Genomic DNA, 12,141 nt, shown 5'->3' with positions numbered 1-12,141 from the left:
ACCGTTACCAAGAACATGGCTCACTTTATGCCTCTATGACTTCATGAAATGAAACACAAAACATAAATTAGGCAAAGCCTCCTTCATGTTGATAATTTATGATAAATGCCTATTAATGCACATTTTTGTAAACAAATATAATATCATGAAACACCTAAAATTTTAATATAAAATTCAATGTTCTACATGTATGGTGTTCGAAAATGCCCAATTATTTGTTGATGAGACCATTAAAAGCTTAATATTATAACATTTTAGGTTTGTTCTATTTTTTTTATGCAGGAGTGTATGGGTTGAATAGGAGGGATATACATATCAAAATGTAGTTTGTGTGTTTGTTTTACAATAATAAATCTCCTCATTATAAAGGCGGACCAAATCATTTGAAAATGTCTGCAACTGAAACCAAATTAATAATAAATTTTAGCAGTGACCAGGAACTGGTTGGTTGACATTGTCATGGACTGAAACAATCACAACTATTTCCCCGAGTACATCAGCAAAGCATATTTTCCTTTTTAATGGGGGAAGAGTAGTTAACGGGACTTAGGTGTGGTTTTGACCTGTCACAACTGTGAAAATGAGGACCGGCAACAACTGGTTTGAACTGGATATTGATTTGTGGTTTGTCGTAGATATATAGAGGTGACAGGTTTCTGTCTCAGATATTGAGGTGCCTGCCAACACAGAAGTAACTGACTGAAGTGACTGCAGACATTAAAGGTACCAAAATCTTATAAGCATATGTTATTTGCTTTCAGTGTGCAGCCATTGCATAAACAGTGGCAGAATGCGCTTTTATAAATGTTTAATTTTTTTGGTAATGAAAACAGTGTTTGAAAGACCCACAAGTAAGCTGTATTTTCATCTCACCACTAGAATTAGAAAACATCCATATACTTAACTATACAGCAAATGTTGTCTCTATTCAGACCGCATGGTATTTTTCGAACAAACTGTGTTTTCTTGATGATTGGCTTTATTCTGTGGAATTAAAGGAAACAGCATGCCAATATACAGAACTTATCATAGAAGATTGGTATAATTGATCTCTTTACTGATAGAGCATATAAAAATCAGAAACCAAAATGGATTGATTTCTGAGGCTACTGGAAGGCCCTGGGGAGTTAAGTTCACCATTACCCACTGTCAGACGCCGCCTGGTCTCAATTGTTAATGGAAGAAGTGGCTGCAATAAATGGCTTAAGCTTTGATTTTTACCTTTTAGGTGTACAGAGCCTACAAACACTCATTCAAGTGTGTTTTGTAAAGATCTGGCCAACCTGCCGGTGAGTCCTAAATCTTATTCCTCTCTCTTGTAACTACATACACTTGTCTTCAAAATTAAAGGTACAAAAGACATGTAAACTTTCTTTTGTTCTATTTTTCACCTTTGGTTTATTTTCTCAGAGTTAAAGGATCATTTGTCCTTTTGTGTCTATTCAAATCTGTAAGTGTACCATCATAGTGCTGTTCAAATTAAAGTGTTGCTGAACATTTTCAGTTTGTAGGGAATATAATAATTAGCTTATTTCCTATACTGTTTAGCAAGATACAATTACACATTAAAAAAAAATATGATAAATGCTTTGACAACATTGCATAATGTAGTTGAGAGTAAGGCCTGCTAGTTCTAGTTTTAAAGATTTATTCTGAAAAATAATGACAATAATAAACTTGATAAAGGTTTTGTAATGTGGAGCGATCACGAGGCGGACACAAACTGAAAAGAGTGAGATTTTTTAACGCCAAATCCATAATCTGAGTCTTTGGCACAGTCCAGGGTCAATTTACCAACATAGATGGATCCAGGAAACATAAGACAAACAGAAAGTAACACACAATAACAGGAAAACAACTAAACTGGCTAGATAGAAATGTACAACATGGAACTCAACTAGAACAAAAACACAGGCTACAATAAGGAACAAAAACTACACGAACAGGCAGAGACACACAGTCAGAGCAAACAACGCAGGGCTTAGAACATCCAACTTCACAGAACACAGGAATAGAATCACAAGCTATAAATACACAAGGTAATGAGGACTAACAATGAACAGGTGATACAAATGAGAAGGTGAAAACCAAAACAAGGAATGGAGAAAATGAGACAATAACATGAGACAGGGAAACCATGGAGACAGGGATGATAGGAGGGGCCAACCCTAACACACTGAATGAGACTTACTGCTTGTTCATGTTTTAAATTAATCTTGTACAATCATTATGTGATTGTGATAGTGATACAGGAAATCAAAAGTTCCTGTTCTCAAAAATTAAGTCTTGTTTTAAGATAATTTGTGTTAGTGTTTCAAGGCCCAATGATGCAAAACCCATCCATGTCCCAGAGTCTATGATAACAAAACTGGCACTGCCCTCTGGATAGCAGGGATGAATTACTCTATCAATAGTCAGTCATGCATGTTTGTATGCTTGCTGACCAGGGCAGTTGGTGCTGCAAAAGTATTTTTCATTTAAAATTGTTTTAACAAATAAACAAACAAAATGTAAATTGTGTGTGGTTTCCATTGTGTCAGAAATGTTAAAGAGAAAGATCTGCAAGAAACTGCTTGAACAGGATCTTGATTTGTCTTTTTGTTTAGGTGCATAGAGGCTACAGGATTCTGACTCACATGTGATACTGAACCTGCCTGCCGCAGAATAAAGGCAGAGAGGTAAAGTTTATATTATATTGTGAAATACCATTTAAACTTAATAACTCAAATGAACAGGTGACAATAACTTATCCTGAATGGTCTGAACTCACCTCAAATTCATTGCATGGTAACTCATGCTGTCATAACATTGGTTATTCAGCAATGCTCTTTTGTCTCTCAGTAGGAGCGATGGATGAACGGAGGATTGTGCTTCTTGGGAAAACAGGTGATGGTAAAAGCAGTGCTGGAAATCTGATCCTGGGTGAACAAGTATTTGGTTCTAAATGTTCACCCAACTCACAAACTCAAAAATGCTACTTAAATACAAAACCCATTAATGAGAAGTTAATAACAGTCATTGACACACCTGGGTTTTTTGACACTAGTCTCACTTCAGAGGAATTAAACTCTGAAATATTACGATGTGTTACTGAGTGTGCACCAGGCCCACATGCATTTGTGATTGTGCTCAAAGTTGGAAGATACACAAAGCACGAGATCGAAACTGTGAAAAAAATAACTGAATCATTTGGAGAGGATGCCCTAAAATATGCAGTGGTGCTCTTCACCTTTGGTGATCAACTCCCTGAGGGCCAGATGATTGAAGACTTTGTGAAGCAGAGTAGAGAGTTACAGGACCTTGTGAATAAATGTGGAGGTCGTGTTCATGTCATTGATAATAAATACTGGAATGAGCAACAGGATGAGTACAGGAGCAACAGGGTTCAGGTGGAGAAGCTACTGAACACCATAGAGGAGATGGTGAGGGAGAATAGAGGAGAGTGTTACACCAATGAGATGCTACAGCTAGTAGATAAAGTTATAGATGCAGAGTGTAAGGCTTCATGTGAGGAAGGTAAAGAGGTTCCAGATATTAAAATAGTGAGAGAACAAGCAAAGCCGAGAGTTCATAGCAACCTGTTAGCAAAGTTAGTGGGGACGGGAACAGGAGCATTGACAGGTGCTTTCCTTGGCCTTGGAGTCTTAATTTCAGCGAGCGTTCCAGCATGCACAGCAGGTATACTTGGAACATCAAGTGCAGCTGGGGCAATAGCAGGAGTGATTAGTGGTAATCAAGGAGCAGATGGGGCAGAGACTGTGGATGAGGCAATGAAAATGGCATATAAAGAAACAGTTGAAGGTGCAATAGAAGTAATAGATAAAATTAAAGAACTCTTATCTTAAGTATAAGATCACCACAATGATCAGTATAAATTTAAACAGTAGATCTTATTTGATTAGTGAAATTTCAAAGACAAGAGAGCACATGAATGTGTGTAAAGAATGAACATACTGAAGCAGTTTACACATATATGGTTTGTATGTACACTTTTCGACTTTATTGGTTGATTTTGAACAATATTACATTTACTTTATCCATTTATCATAATGAACTGTCAAATCTGTCATTTTTATACAGACTGCAGCCTGTTCATTGTATGAAATCAACAGAAATGTCCCATAGATGTAGGTTCTATAGTAAAGAGAATGTTCACTGTTCAGTTTATGCTGATTTAATTTAGATTTTTGGCTGCTGACTGCATTTTATTATTAATATTATTTTGATTAATTGATGTCTGTACCTTTTTGTTTTTTGTTCAAGGGAATTAAAAATTTCACATTCATACTTGTTTGCTTGATTAGCCATACACTGGATTTGTCATTGATGTGGGTTATATATTAAATGCATTACTTTTTATTACAATTTGTCTCCAGAACCATCCTGCCCATTCCCATTTCCCTGATTATGAGTTTCCTCTGCGTTTAGTTTATCACGATGCTTCTGGCTATGTTCAAAATACCCAGTACTACATATTAGGTAAAGTAGCTGCTGATTGGTTCGCTGAGGAAGCTTTGGCTCTGCTGCCTATTCACTGTAGTTGAACATATATTTTTACCAGCTTTGATTTTGCTCAGTGGTTTTCTTTGGTGTACACCTCTCGAGATGATGGTGATTATTATTAGTATTGTTGTTGTTGTATAATATTGATAATAAATTTGTTTTACAATAAGAAATCTCCTCATTATAAAGGTGGACCAATCATTTGAAAATGTCTGACAAACATTATTTAGGTTTGGTTTTGCCCTGTCAAAAATGCCAGGACCAGCATCAACTGGTTTGAAGTGGATAATGATTTGTCGTTTGTCGTAGAGGTGACAGGATTCTGTCTCACTTGGGATATTGAGGTGCATGCCAACACTAAAGTAACTGACTGAAGTGACTGCAGACATTAAAAGGTACCAATCTGTCGTTTTTTATACAGACTGCAGCCTGTTCACTGTATGTAACTCAACAGGAATCTCACATAGATATACTGTAGGTACTTTATTAAAGAGAATGTACATTTTTCAGTCTATGCCAATTTAATTTTGATTAATGGTTGCTGACTGCATTTTAATACTAATAACATTTAGATTATTTGATATTTGATCTGTCTGTAACTTTTATGGTCTTTGTTCAAGTGAATAAAAAATTCACTTTGAAGTTTTCCTTTAACAATGATCCACTAGGTACTAAGACCCAAACGTCACTACTATATAGTGACCAGATCAAATTTTTCTTATCTTAAGCATTCCCACAGCACAAGGCAGATATAACGAGGGGCAGGTTGAGAGCGAACACACACCGGAAGTAACAACGCCTTGGACGTGAGAGCGAGCTGAATCAATGACCAGGGAAGCCATAATGAGAATAAAAGACAGACAAGATAGAATAAATGAATACATTTAATAACAGAAGCAGACTAACCAGGGAAATACATAATACAGAATAGAACGAAGGAACAAACAGAAGACTAACAAACTAACAGGGTGAAGATAACTAGGCAACAAAAAATATAAACAGTAAGGTATTACTAATGGAAGGACAACGATGAATTGTAAAACTAGGACAAGCGGGGAAGGAAACTGATTAGGAAGGGGAATAGACTGAACCAGGCTACTTAAGATAGACAAACAATAACCACGACAAAAGCACAGGTAACAGAACCAAAAGGAAAACCAGACAACATCCTTTCATATATGAACACGGGAAGACAAACCTAACAGAAGCGAAGAGACGGTAGAACACCTGACGAGGAACGAGAATTGAACAAGACTGGCAAATACAAACAGGGAAAGCAACGTAGACAGAGAGAAAGTACAACAGATGGGAGAACACCTGACGAGGAATGAGAACAGAATAAAACTAGCGAGCACGAAAAAATTAAAGCGTAACTTAGCCTGGAGCGCAGAGAATAAGTGTAACAGAACGAGAAGCGACATATATATATATATATATATGGACCATGGAAACAGACGACAGCAGGAAAACCTGGAAGTGCTTGAGTAGCCAGGAAAATGGAGGATTTACTTTTTGTCTATTTCACTCACACTAATTGGAATTTTTGTGAAACAATACTATTGTTATACAAAAAATACATAAAAGTGCATTTATATACAGTACCGACAATGCATTTTGAAGAACATAGTACAATACGGAGCATAACTGGGCATAACTTGGCATCCATACATTTTAAACAAAATTGTTATATTTTAGAAACAAAATACCATTGTGCGCAATAAGACTTAATGTATGATGGCCCCTGTTTACTATTTAAGATAATTTATGCATATGATTATCCCTGTATATGATAGATGGATCAAATATGTTTGGAGATTTTTTAAAATTATTTTTTTATTGTTATATTTTGAAATGTGAATGAATACCAGTGTGGCATTCAGTAAATAGGTACACTGATGAAATATAGAAAAGAAGGATGTATATAATGTAGTGCATAGTTTGATGTTTAGTACAATGACAATAACCAGTGTCTATGGTTTTACATCCTGTGTTTAAAGAAGTCACACACTTCTGAAAAATTTCATTTCTTAGCAAAACCACAGAGAGAGCATGTTAACGGAATTTCAATTACAAGATGTATTTCTCTTCTGTGGTGATGGGAAATAGAAGATAAAATTTTGGGTACCTCAAATTGTAAGCTGACCACGTAAAACAGACATTTTAAAAAAAATCTGAACAACACTGGTGATTTAAATCAAATTAACACAAAGAAAGTTTTTACAGTGTGTTTTTTTTCTTGGGTTTACTCTACCATAGTAAATTATGTTCACTGGATTAAGCACAGGCCCAAACCAGCCAATTTCCAATGATTTTGCTTTGCTTATGATTGTGATTTTTTATTCAAATGTTATCATGCAAGCTATATAGACTCTGATTAAATTATATAACTGGATCATCAGAAATGAAAGCTAAAAGTATTTATTTATTTTTTATAATTTAGCAAATTATTTTGTTTAGTAAAAGAAAAAGTGTGCATGTTTAATAAAACACTTTGCTATGGGTTTCCAAAAGGCCTTATCAAGTGTCCACAAATCCATCCAAGTTATTCAAAACACACATTTCAAGTGAAGAGAATACTTGTTTTATCAGCATATAACTAAAAACATGTTCCCAGGGTCCTATGTTCCTAGGAAGGTTAATGTGTTCACAAAGTATTGAACTAGGGAACATAAGATCCTGGAAACACAGGACCTTGTGAGCATAGATATGGTCACAGAGGGATGTGCGCATATTACTGTGGTGGCATGGTATGACAGTAGTGTTGACTCTACTGAGTACAATCACTTAGTGATTTAATTATTGACAGAAAATTAGCAATCTCTGGATCAGAAACCAAAACTCCATGTGTGCATTATGCATCACCGTTACCAAGAACATGGCTCACTTTATGCCTCTATGACTTCATGAAATGAAACACAAAACATAAATTAGGCAAAGCCTCCTTCATGTTGATAATTTATGATAAATGCCTATTAATGCACATTTTTGTAAACAAATATAATATCATGAAACACCTAAAATTTTAATATAAAATTCAATGTTCTACATGTATGGTGTTCGAAAATGCCCAATTATTTGTTGATGAGACCATTAAAAGCTTAATATTATAACATTTTAGGTTTGTTCTATTTTTTTTATGCAGGAGTGTATGGGTTGAATAGGAGGGATATACATATCAAAATGTAGTTTGTGTGTTTGTTTTACAATAATAAATCTCCTCATTATAAAGGCGGACCAAATCATTTGAAAATGTCTGCAACTGAAACCAAATTAATAATAAATTTTAGCAGTGACCAGGAACTGGTTGGTTGACATTGTCATGGACTGAAACAATCACAACTATTTCCCCGAGTACATCAGCAAAGCATATTTTCCTTTTTAATGGGGGAAGAGTAGTTAACGGGACTTAGGTGTGGTTTTGACCTGTCACAACTGTGAAAATGAGGACCGGCAACAACTGGTTTGAACTGGATATTGATTTGTGGTTTGTCGTAGATATATAGAGGTGACAGGTTTCTGTCTCAGATATTGAGGTGCCTGCCAACACAGAAGTAACTGACTGAAGTGACTGCAGACATTAAAGGTACCAAAATCTTATAAGCATATGTTATTTGCTTTCAGTGTGCAGCCATTGCATAAACAGTGGCAGAATGCGCTTTTATAAATGTTTAATTTTTTTGGTAATGAAAACAGTGTTTGAAAGACCCACAAGTAAGCTGTATTTTCATCTCACCACTAGAATTAGAAAACATCCATATACTTAACTATACAGCAAATGTTGTCTCTATTCAGACCGCATGGTATTTTTCGAACAAACTGTGTTTTCTTGATGATTGGCTTTATTCTGTGGAATTAAAGGAAACAGCATGCCAATATACAGAACTTATCATAGAAGATTGGTATAATTGATCTCTTTACTGATAGAGCATATAAAAATCAGAAACCAAAATGGATTGATTTCTGAGGCTACTGGAAGGCCCTGGGGAGTTAAGTTCACCATTACCCACTGTCAGACGCCGCCTGGTCTCAATTGTTAATGGAAGAAGTGGCTGCAATAAATGGCTTAAGTTTTGATTTTTACCTTTTAGGTGTACAGAGCCTACAAACACTCATTCAAGTGTGTTTTGTAAAGATCTGGCCAACCTGCCGGTGAGTCCTAAATCTTATTCCTCTCTCTTGTAACTACATACACTTGTCTTCAAAATTAAAGGTACAAAAGACATGTAAACTTTCTTTTGTTCTATTTTTCACCTTTGGTTTATTTTCTCAGAGTTAAAGGATCATTTGTCCTTTTGTGTCTATTCAAATCTGTAAGTGTACCATCATAGTGCTGTTCAAATTAAAGTGTTGCTGAACATTTTCAGTTTGTAGGGAATATAATAATTAGCTTATTTCCTATACTGTTTAGCAAGATACAATTACACATTAAAAAAAAATATGATAAATGCTTTGACAACATTGCATAATGTAGTTGAGAGTAAGGCCTGCTAGTTCTAGTTTTAAAGATTTATTCTGAAAAATAATGACAATAATAAACTTGATAAAGGTTTTGTAATGTGGAGCGATCACGAGGCGGACACAAACTGAAAAGAGTGAGATTTTTTAACGCCAAATCCATAATCTGAGTCTTTGGCACAGTCCAGGGTCAATTTACCAACATAGATGGATCCAGGAAACATAAGACAAACAGAAAGTAACACACAATAACAGGAAAACAACTAAACTGGCTAGATAGAAATGTACAACATGGAACTCAACTAGAACAAAAACACAGGCTACAATAAGGAACAAAAACTACACGAACAGGCAGAGACACACAGTCAGAGCAAACAACGCAGGGCTTAGAACATCCAACTTCACAGAACACAGGAATAGAATCACAAGCTATAAATACACAAGGTAATGAGGACTAACAATGAACAGGTGATACAAATGAGAAGGTGAAAACCAAAACAAGGAATGGAGAAAATGAGACAATAACATGAGACAGGGAAACCATGGAGACAGGGATGATAGGAGGGGCCAACCCTAACACACTGAATGAGACTTACTGCTTGTTCATGTTTTAAATTAATCTTGTACAATCATTATGTGATTGTGATAGTGATACAGGAAATCAAAAGTTCCTGTTCTCAAAAATTAAGTCTTGTTTTAAGATAATTTGTGTTAGTGTTTCAAGGCCCAATGATGCAAAACCCATCCATGTCCCAGAGTCTATGATAACAAAACTGGCACTGCCCTCTGGATAGCAGGGATGAATTACTCTATCAATAGTCAGTCATGCATGTTTGTATGCTTGCTGACCAGGGCAGTTGGTGCTGCAAAAGTATTTTTCATTTAAAATTGTTTTAACAAATAAACAAACAAAATGTAAATTGTGTGTGGTTTCCATTGTGTCAGAAATGTTAAAGAGAAAGATCTGCAAGAAACTGCTTGAACAGGATCTTGATTTGTCTTTTTGTTTAGGTGCATAGAGGCTACAGGATTCTGACTCACATGTGATACTGAACCTGCCTGCCGCAGAATAAAGGCAGAGAGGTAAAGTTTATATTATATTGTGAAATACCATTTAAACTTAATAACTCAAATGAACAGGTGACAATAACTTATCCTGAATGGTCTGAACTCACCTCAAATTCATTGCATGGTAACTCATGCTGTCATAACATTGGTTATTCAGCAATGCTCTTTTGTCTCTCAGTAGGAGCGATGGATGAACGGAGGATTGTGCTTCTTGGGAAAACAGGTGATGGTAAAAGCAGTGCTGGAAATCTGATCCTGGGTGAACAAGTATTTGGTTCTAAATGTTCACCCAACTCACAAACTCAAAAATGCTACTTAAATACAAAACCCATTAATGAGAAGTTAATAACAGTCATTGACACACCTGGGTTTTTTGACACTAGTCTCACTTCAGAGGAATTAAACTCTGAAATATTACGATGTGTTACTGAGTGTGCACCAGGCCCACATGCATTTGTGATTGTGCTCAAAGTTGGAAGATACACAAAGCACGAGATCGAAACTGTGAAAAAAATAACTGAATCATTTGGAGAGGATGCCCTAAAATATGCAGTGGTGCTCTTCACCTTTGGTGATCAACTCCCTGAGGGCCAGATGATTGAAGACTTTGTGAAGCAGAGTAGAGAGTTACAGGACCTTGTGAATAAATGTGGAGGTCGTGTTCATGTCATTGATAATAAATACTGGAATGAGCAACAGGATGAGTACAGGAGCAACAGGGTTCAGGTGGAGAAGCTACTGAACACCATAGAGGAGATGGTGAGGGAGAATAGAGGAGAGTGTTACACCAATGAGATGCTACAGCTAGTAGATAAAGTTATAGATGCAGAGTGTAAGGCTTCATGTGAGGAAGGTAAAGAGGTTCCAGATATTAAAATAGTGAGAGAACAAGCAAAGCCGAGAGTTCATAGCAACCTGTTAGCAAAGTTAGTGGGGACGGGAACAGGAGCATTGACAGGTGCTTTCCTTGGCCTTGGAGTCTTAATTTCAGCGAGCGTTCCAGCATGCACAGCAGGTATACTTGGAACATCAAGTGCAGCTGGGGCAATAGCAGGAGTGATTAGTGGTAATCAAGGAGCAGATGGGGCAGAGACTGTGGATGAGGCAATGAAAATGGCATATAAAGAAACAGTTGAAGGTGCAATAGAAGTAATAGATAAAATTAAAGAACTCTTATCTTAAGTATAAGATCACCACAATGATCAGTATAAATTTAAACAGTAGATCTTATTTGATTAGTGAAATTTCAAAGACAAGAGAGCACATGAATGTGTGTAAAGAATGAACATACTGAAGCAGTTTACACATATATGGTTTGTATGTACACTTTTCGACTTTATTGGTTGATTTTGAACAATATTACATTTACTTTATCCATTTATCATAATGAACTGTCAAATCTGTCATTTTTATACAGACTGCAGCCTGTTCATTGTATGAAATCAACAGAAATGTCCCATAGATGTAGGTTCTATAGTAAAGAGAATGTTCACTGTTCAGTTTATGCTGATTTAATTTAGATTTTTGGCTGCTGACTGCATTTTATTATTAATATTATTTTGATTAATTGATGTCTGTACCTTTTTGTTTTTTGTTCAAGGGAATTAAAAATTTCACATTCATACTTGTTTGCTTGATTAGCCATACACTGGATTTGTCATTGATGTGGGTTATATATTAAATGCATTACTTTTTATTACAATTTGTCTCCAGAACCATCCTGCCCATTCCCATTTCCCTGATTATGAGTTTCCTCTGCGTTTAGTTTATCACGATGCTTCTGGCTATGTTCAAAATACCCAGTACTACATATTAGGTAAAGTAGCTGCTGATTGGTTCGCTGAGGAAGCTTTGGCTCTGCTGCCTATTCACTGTAGTTGAACATATATTTTTACCAGCTTTGATTTTGCTCAGTGGTTTTCTTTGGTGTACACCTCTCGAGATGATGGTGATTATTATTAGTATTGTTGTTGTTGTATAATATTGATAATAAATTTGTTTTACAATAAGAAATCTCCTCATTATAAAGGTGGACCAATCATTTGAAAATGTCTGACAAACATTATTTAGGTTTGGTTTTGCCCTGTCAAAAATGCCAGGACCAGCATCAACTGG

General features: G+C 35.9%; 2 protein-coding genes across 6 annotated transcripts; both read left to right on the top strand.

The window, feature by feature from the left end:
* The first annotated feature begins 564 nt into the window (after positions 1-564).
* LOC118243043 (GTPase IMAP family member 4-like) lies at positions 565-4,449 on the top strand. 3 transcript variants are annotated; one of them, XR_004777156.1, is made up of 3 exons: positions 565-723; positions 1,229-1,289; positions 2,607-2,631. XR_004777156.1 is itself a non-coding variant. In XM_035536614.1 (3 exons), exon 3 carries the CDS (start codon positions 2,850-2,852, stop codon positions 3,843-3,845), a length of 996 nt encoding a protein of 331 aa, XP_035392507.1. In that variant the 5' UTR covers positions 565-723; positions 1,229-1,289; positions 2,845-2,849; the 3' UTR covers positions 3,846-4,449. The 3 variants fall into 3 exon arrangements, 2 of the variants coding, with proteins under 2 accessions (XP_035392507.1, XP_035392506.1); XM_035536614.1 differs by lacking the exon at positions 2,607-2,631 and adding an exon at positions 2,845-4,449; XM_035536613.1 differs by lacking the exon at positions 2,607-2,631 and adding an exon at positions 2,842-4,449.
* Positions 4,450-7,927: 3,478 nt separating this feature from the next.
* On the top strand, positions 7,928-11,812 carry LOC118243042 (GTPase IMAP family member 4-like). 3 transcript variants are annotated; one of them, XR_004777155.1, is made up of 3 exons: positions 7,928-8,086; positions 8,592-8,652; positions 9,970-9,994. XR_004777155.1 is itself a non-coding variant. In XM_035536612.1 (3 exons), the coding sequence occupies exon 3, from the start codon at positions 10,213-10,215 to the stop codon at positions 11,206-11,208; it is 996 nt and encodes a 331-aa protein (XP_035392505.1). In that variant the 5' UTR covers positions 7,928-8,086; positions 8,592-8,652; positions 10,208-10,212; the 3' UTR covers positions 11,209-11,812. The 3 variants fall into 3 exon arrangements, 2 of the variants coding, with proteins under 2 accessions (XP_035392505.1, XP_035392504.1); XM_035536612.1 differs by lacking the exon at positions 9,970-9,994 and adding an exon at positions 10,208-11,812; XM_035536611.1 differs by lacking the exon at positions 9,970-9,994 and adding an exon at positions 10,205-11,812.
* Positions 11,813-12,141: the final 329 nt, after the last annotated feature.

The sequence above is a fragment of the Electrophorus electricus genome, chromosome 19 (assembly GCF_013358815.1).
Source record: "Electrophorus electricus isolate fEleEle1 chromosome 19, fEleEle1.pri, whole genome shotgun sequence".
Lineage (NCBI taxonomy): Eukaryota > Metazoa > Chordata > Actinopteri > Gymnotiformes > Gymnotidae > Electrophorus > Electrophorus electricus.
This window is presented reverse-complemented; position numbering and strand designations above follow the sequence as displayed.